Source organism: Rutidosis leptorrhynchoides, chromosome 6 (assembly GCF_046630445.1).
Source record: "Rutidosis leptorrhynchoides isolate AG116_Rl617_1_P2 chromosome 6, CSIRO_AGI_Rlap_v1, whole genome shotgun sequence".
Taxonomy (NCBI): Eukaryota; Viridiplantae; Streptophyta; class Magnoliopsida; order Asterales; family Asteraceae; genus Rutidosis; species Rutidosis leptorrhynchoides.
The window spans coordinates 279,481,957-279,489,289 of record NC_092338.1 but is presented as its reverse complement, the minus strand read 5'-3'; the positions used below and the strand labels follow the sequence as shown (position 1 = coordinate 279,489,289).

The 7,333-nt window shown below is 37.0% G+C and overlaps 1 protein-coding gene across 1 annotated transcript; it reads right to left on the bottom strand.

The window, feature by feature from the left end:
- Positions 1-3,709: 3,709 nt before the first annotated feature.
- LOC139851825 (aminomethyltransferase, mitochondrial) lies at positions 3,710-6,801 on the bottom strand. Its single transcript, XM_071841001.1, has 4 exons — positions 6,673-6,801; positions 5,352-5,924; positions 5,088-5,206; positions 3,710-4,413 (listed from the first exon to the last, which is right to left on the bottom strand). The coding sequence occupies exons 2-4, from the start codon at positions 5,907-5,909 to the stop codon at positions 3,867-3,869; spliced, it is 1,224 nt and encodes a 407-aa protein (XP_071697102.1). The 5' UTR covers positions 5,910-5,924; positions 6,673-6,801; the 3' UTR covers positions 3,710-3,866.
- Positions 6,802-7,333: the final 532 nt, after the last annotated feature.

Sequence of the window (7,333 nt, the reverse complement as noted above, 5' to 3'; positions counted from 1 at the left end):
TAGTTAGTCACCTACTCTAAGGCACTAACAAATCTTAAACCGACCCGTATTCCTACAAGTCCTGCAAATAACGCACAACCGTCAATAAGTCTAAGACTAGGCACCTATTCCAAGGTCACCTAATTCCCTTAGACTATGCTCTGATACCACTTGAAGCAACCCCAGTCCGTTAAACCAAAAACGGAGTACATTTTTTTTTTTTATATATAAGTTAGGTCCCAATAATACACAATATTTCCAACTCTGTTTTAACCAAAAACATAACATCGTGACATTACGTTTAACAACTTACAATGACCCTTGGTATCCAAATGACACCTTACAAAAGCATTTGTAATAATAATCCAATTACATAAACACGGGTTAATACTCAATAACCCAACCCAATACCAAGAGCATAATCCCGGGGACTACCAAATCCCCAATTCGCATCCAAATCATCCAAAAGCTAAACCATCGAGCTAAGTGCTCCTACTCGTCTAGTCTAACAACTAGCTAGCTTCACAATCTCAAACCCTGGAAAAAGTAAACAACGAGAGGGGTAAGCTTAAAGCTTAGTGAGTGCAATAGTTATACATATACATATATAACATACTTACTTGCAATCACTTACACAATTACCGCTTACACGCTAGCAATATAATTAGCATACCATCGCAAAGTATAACGCTAAATCTCCAATACGCAAGCTAGCACAAACAATAACATATAACTCGAACAATATAATATGCTACATTACAACACATAACCATGGTTAACCAATCGTACAAGGGAATGATGCCCGCGAAAGACCATCGGAGTTCACAACATCCATTAGTGTACTTAGCACCTCGTATCACTAACCCCCGGGTGGCATCTTAACACCTCGATACTTCACCCCGAGTGGCATCTTAACACCTCGATGCTTCACCCATCAAACATTCCGGAGTGGTGTCTTAACACCTCGACACTTCACTCCCGGGTGGCATCTTAACACCTCGATACTTCACCCCGAGTGGCATCTTAACACCTCGATGCTTCACTCGTCAAACATTCCGGAGTGGTATCTTAACACTTCGACACTTCACTCGTCACGTGAAACGTGGCGTCTTAACACTTCGACACTTCACATCTCACGCTACACAAATAAATACATCATATACATACACGTATAATTATTCCACTCACCTTGTGAACTCGAGCATTACAAACCATGCGTGAAATCTCCACCACACGCAACCGAGCAAGATTTTACCTATAATATGCATATAGGTATACACATAGTCAACATACAACCTCATTTGGACTCTTGACCCACCCAAATGAACCATAAGTGCAAAATACACCCTTTTGCACTTTTAACGCTACCCGAAGGTCTAAAACTAACGAGACTAGTTCCCGCGTTCCCAAAATACCCAAATGCATCAACTTTAACCTTTAAACGCATAATAGTTCGTATTTTACACAAAAACCCATTCCATGGTTGATCAAGTTTGACTTTATTGCCAAAACACCAAATTTCAACCCAAAATCATTTTCAACGATTAATTCACATCCAAACACGTCCTTTAACACTTAACACTAGTGTTTAAACAATCGTTTGACCAAAACTAGTGTCATCGTCAAGTTTGACCCAATTCAATTTACCCATTTTGAAAAGTCATAAAAATGCCCAAACTAACCAATAATCACTAACACAAGTGAAAATGGCCCTAATACACCAATTAAATCAAATCACAAGTGTTAAACACTTAGCTTACCCAATTTGACCCATAAACTCTAATTTTGACCCTTTCAAAATTAGTCAACCCAAATACACTCAAAAGGATTTCAACACTTTCAAAATCACTAAACTAAGTGATTACACACAAAACTAACGCCTAATCATGGCCAAAACGTCAAACAACCCAAAACCCGCCATGAATAAAAAATAACTAGTTTCCATAAACCCACTTCATCATCTAAATGGGTTTTACAACTAAAAAGCTCAAAACCCTAACTTGAATACCAAAACTTAAAGATGAATTTCGGAGTTAGAACTTACCATCACTACCACAACGTAGCCGTGAACGAGGAGAACAACATTAACTCTTGAGACCCGACCCAAAACACTCTTCTTCTTCCCCGATTCGAGCTTTCTCTCTCTAAACTCTTTACTCTCTCTAAACTCTTTACTCTCTCTCTAGGGTTTGGTGTGTGAATGGGAGGGAAAGAGAATGAAGAAAATGAGGTTTGGATAAGATTGAAATCAGTTTTATGGCCAAAAACCTGTCCACATGTTAAATACCAACTTTGCCCTTCATTTAACTCATTAAAAGGCTGAAAAGCATCAGATCGTGCCTATTGTCGCAACGCGGAGCAAACCCTCCGCGCCGTGGCCCAAAGGGTGATTTTAGATCACTTTTTTAAGCTTTCTGACCCTCAAAATAGGCATTTGTCGCGCCGTGGCCATTCTGGTCGCGCCGCGGCATTTGTCTGTTTCATCCGAACATCAGCAAACTTGTTTTGGCCATAAATTTTTGACCGTAACTCCGTTTTCGATGAATCAAATATCGTTGGAAACGTAATAAGATTTCCTTTCTAATGGTAAGGTTTTGAAATATCAACTCAAACTTTATTTGGGGTCAAAAAGGTACGTACACACCTTGTAACTCAAACAACGTCCAGTTTTCTTCGACATTCGAACAAGCAACACGTACATGCTTGGTACCCTTCATACACGCATCATACAATCATCTTTATACAATTATACAACCAAATATGAACATTCTAAAGATCAATCACGTACCTCGGACATGTATGATGAAAAACGGGATGTTACATTAATATATGAACTTTAACATTTAAATAACATTTAATCCACCAAAACTCAAGATTAAGCACACCCATTTCAAGTTCATGCTAGTTTATGCAAAACAACAAGATCGAGCAAATAAATCACATATACATGCTAGACTCGAGCCATAGACACTAACTAACACCATTTCAAGTCTATAAAACGAATTTAGAGAAATCTAGAGTTTTAGAAAAGTTACCCAAAAGTGATGAAGTTAGTATCAAAACATAGAGGAAGATGCAAGGATTTCAAAAGTACAATGTGTTTGAGTTGAGGCTTGCTAGATCTTGAGTAGATGATGAATCTTTGTTGAAGATGAAAATGATGCAAAAAAAATGGAAGTATTACTTGAAAGAAAATGGAAAAGGAAAAAAAAGAAATGAAATGAATGGAGGAGGTGAGGTGGTTGACTAGTTGACACGATTAGTCACCACTTTGGCCACTTGACACGATTATTCCCTCAAGTTTAAAAGCGGGTGCGTGAATTAACTGAACGAATTATTTTTAAATACGCTAGAGTAAACGAAAGATGTTATAATTAAATAAAAGGAATATTAAGAATGTTAGTTCACGAAAGGTAAGAATTTAGATAACGAAAGATATTATTTAAAAAAAAAAAAAAGACGGGCGTTAAAATGAATTAACGGAAAAAGTCGGGTTGTTACAAAGTATACATTACATACGAACTCCTCTATTCATCCAACGATTCATTACGATGTACGTTGTGCCTTTTTAAATCGTAACGGATCAGCTACATATGGATTTTTCAAATATATGAATAACAGTACATTTAAAACTGGACACATATATTGTGAAATAGCCGGTAGAGTAGTAATACATTAAAAAAAAAAAAAAGGCGAAACAGTACTGAAAAATCACAGTATAATGCCACTATGAAAAACAGGTACTCTTCGATTCATACCCCAGAAAAGTGTTAACCACAAAATCAAACATTGCAGGCTTGTAGCATTCAAGTTCAGCAAGAACAAGTTACATGTAAGCAAAGTAGCCATTTGAACACTGGAACTTTCAAGTACAAAAAACAAAAACATTATGTTGGCTTGTAATATCTTGTAGCTACAAAGGGCATTTTAGTAATTGACCCTTCGTACGTTTTCCCTCGAATTGCAATCTTGAGTTTAGTACCCGGTTTATGCAATCCAGACTTAACATACCCCATGGCTATGTTCTTCTTCAAGCAAGGACTAAACCCTCCACTAGTAACCTCACCAATGTTCTCCCCACTCTCATTTTGAATCTCACTGTGACTACGGGCGGGTGGGCCCGCTGAGAAAATCCCAACCCGCCTAATTGCGGGCCCGTCAACAATTTGCTTGAGGATGACATCGGCTCCAAGAAAGCCACCTTCGGCCCTTCTTCTCTTGCCTATGGCCCACGTAAGCCCGGCCTCCACGGGTGTTATGTGTTGCTCCATGTCATTACCGTATAGGCACAAACCGGCTTCGAGACGAAGACTGTCACGCGCACCAAGACCGGTCAACCGTACTTTCCCTTCGGATTTTTCAAGGATCGCCTTTGCAAGATCAACCGCGTTTTCTGAGGGAACTGAGATCTCAAATCCATCTTCACCAGTATACCTGTAAACCTCGTACGACAAAAAAAATGTCAAATTAATTTTTAGCATCTGCCAATTTGCCATAACGAAACAGAATTATGGGTGTGTTTGGATGTGTACACTAGCTATTGTAACATAAATTCGCAGTTTAGGGAAGGTGACAAATACTAATACTAATTATCAATATAATATACTAGGTCAAAATAGTCAGAATTGAAAAGGCATGTTAGAAGTTGTGAGATAACATCAAAGTTGTAAAACTCCCCGATTACTCCTTATCAAGAACCGGCCCAGAATTCGAGTAATTAATTGGTCAACGATGGTCAATGGGTCAAAATTAAGTTTAGTTGGTCAAGGTCGAATTTAGTTGGTCAAAATCTATCAAAGTCAATATCGGTCAACATTTTAAAATGAAATTGAATCAGAAATTTAGAGTTTTTGAACAAATGAAGATTATGTTTATGTTTCTATTTCTAGACAATTATATTAACATTTATGTTTATGTTATGGATTTATTGTATATTTATACATAAAATTTTGAATCTTATTACTTAAATGTACAAAAAATTCAACCCGATTACTCCTCGAATTTCCGATTACTCCCTCAATAGTCCCAACCGAGTACTCCCCAAATAGCGATTTTTGCACCCTTGGATAACATTTCATCGAACTAAATGTAAATATTTAGCGACGTACCCAGTTCTAGTTAGAAAGCACTTGGAGCCATTGATATCGATAATACGGAACTCCCCAAAGTACATTTTACTCAAATCCTCTTTTGTCAAGTACTGAAGAGTTGAACCTGCAAGAGGACCCTGAACCACAAAAACAAATTGTAATACTGAAAGGTAACACAATCTATATATCACAACACGTTAATTAGTAATCTAATCGCGCGACTACTTAATAATGATCATTACATGTTGTAGGAAAATTTATTTCTCGAGTTATAATTCTAACCTGGAGAGCCAAAAGGGACCTCTCATCATAAATATGCCAGCTTACATCTCCACCTTTAGCTTTAAACGCCTTCATATGCTCTTCAATATGAGCCAAATCCTTATCTCTACACCCCGCATTAACAACCAAATAAATATGATCATCAGTAACTTTAGTGATCACCGAATCATCAATCGCTCCACCTTTTTCATTTGTGAAAACGGTCAGCGAACCAGTACCAGGAGCAAGTGACGCCACGTCAGCAACAACGAGCTTTTCAAGAAACGCAACACTATCTTTCCCTTTTAAACTTAACCCACACATATGTGAAACATCAAAAAGACTACCGTTTTCCCTGCAGTTTAAAGTGGATTCCATGATTGAATCTTTGTACTGAATTGGCATACTCCAACCAGCAAAAGGAACCATCTTTCCACCATGGGCGACATGGAAATCGTACAAGACGGTTTTCTTGGGGTCAGCTTCTGATGCGTAGCATCTACGGGCAATGGTCTTCTTATCGGATTGACCAAGGCGACGAGTGATTGATTGCCCTAGTTGCCATAGTCCTCCCCTCATCGTGTTTTATGTTCCCTAATCAAATAATAAAATCATCATAATTAGTTAAAATGAAGTCTAGCTAATTCAAGATCATTAACATACGGTTAAATTTGAAGTTATAAGGTTTTTCCCGTTTGGGTTATTAGGGAGGCGAGTATTCCGAACTCATACTCTATAATCCAATGTACTCAGCCTAGACGGATTACTCTGTGGGTGGCCGTTTCCAACCCGTCCCTAACTACTACAAGATTCGAACTTAAGTCCTTTTGTAAGGATATCAGGGTGCCAAAGATTAATAATCCCATTTTGATAGTGGATACATACATTATATAATAATCAAATTTAAAAACTTTAAATTAATCAAAAGGATTAGATTTGGAATCAAAATCAAGAATTCATTTAATAAACACAACAACTGGATCAATAAAGATCAGCATTTCATTGAATACAGTCAAAAACTACCTTATAAGTTCTTATACACTAAACTAGTCAATTTATATCAATTCATTGTCCACCACTTATCACATTTCAATTCAATCAACTATAAAACAGAAAGCCTCAAAGAAATGTGACAATTAAAAAATATTCATCACACCATCAAATACCCCCAATCAATCAACAAAAGATTCTTTTTGTAGAAGGGTTTGTCCCAGATGAGCAAAGATTCAATCTTTTCATAAAAAAACCATCAAGAAACACTTTTTTTTTACATAGCCACATAGAACATATTATTCATTAAATGACCAGAAAAGAAGAGAGATATGGATTAAAAGGAACTTACAATTGAACACAGAGAGAGCACACTAAAAGGAGAAGCAAATTTGGATGGGGTTTTGTTAGTGTTTATAAAACTTATTTGTACATATGTGGGTGAATTTTTTGATAGCATCTAAATATATAAATATTAAAATGACAATAACAATTAAAGTTGGTGAAATCTGATAAAAAACGAGATGGGGTTGGTGGGTAAAAAGAAGTGGGTGGAGGAGGGCTTCTGGTGACAAATCGAACCCCATCGTTGGTGAGTGGTGCTGAAATTGGTAAGCCCTTTTCATCGATAAGGGTTATTTTTTTTTTTAATTTTTTTTTTTGTGGCAAAAAACGTATTATTATAAATAAATAAAAAGAGATTCGATGATCTCGGGCGTTACATGAAGTGTTACAATAAAACCTCTAATGTTCTACATGAACATGACTTTAACATACAATTCCCCAAGGTTGCAAAAAACGTGAGACGGGGTCGAGACGGTCGGGTCCGAAAAAGGTCGAGACGTTCGAGACGGGGTCGAGACGGGGGTCGAGACGGACGTTGACCAAAGTTGACTTTTAAATATATAAGTATAAAAATGCATATATGTATACATATTTTAAAGCTAAAAACTTTAATTAATTAATTTGTGCCCATAATTGCTATCATCGTTAATTTAATACAAATAATTCAA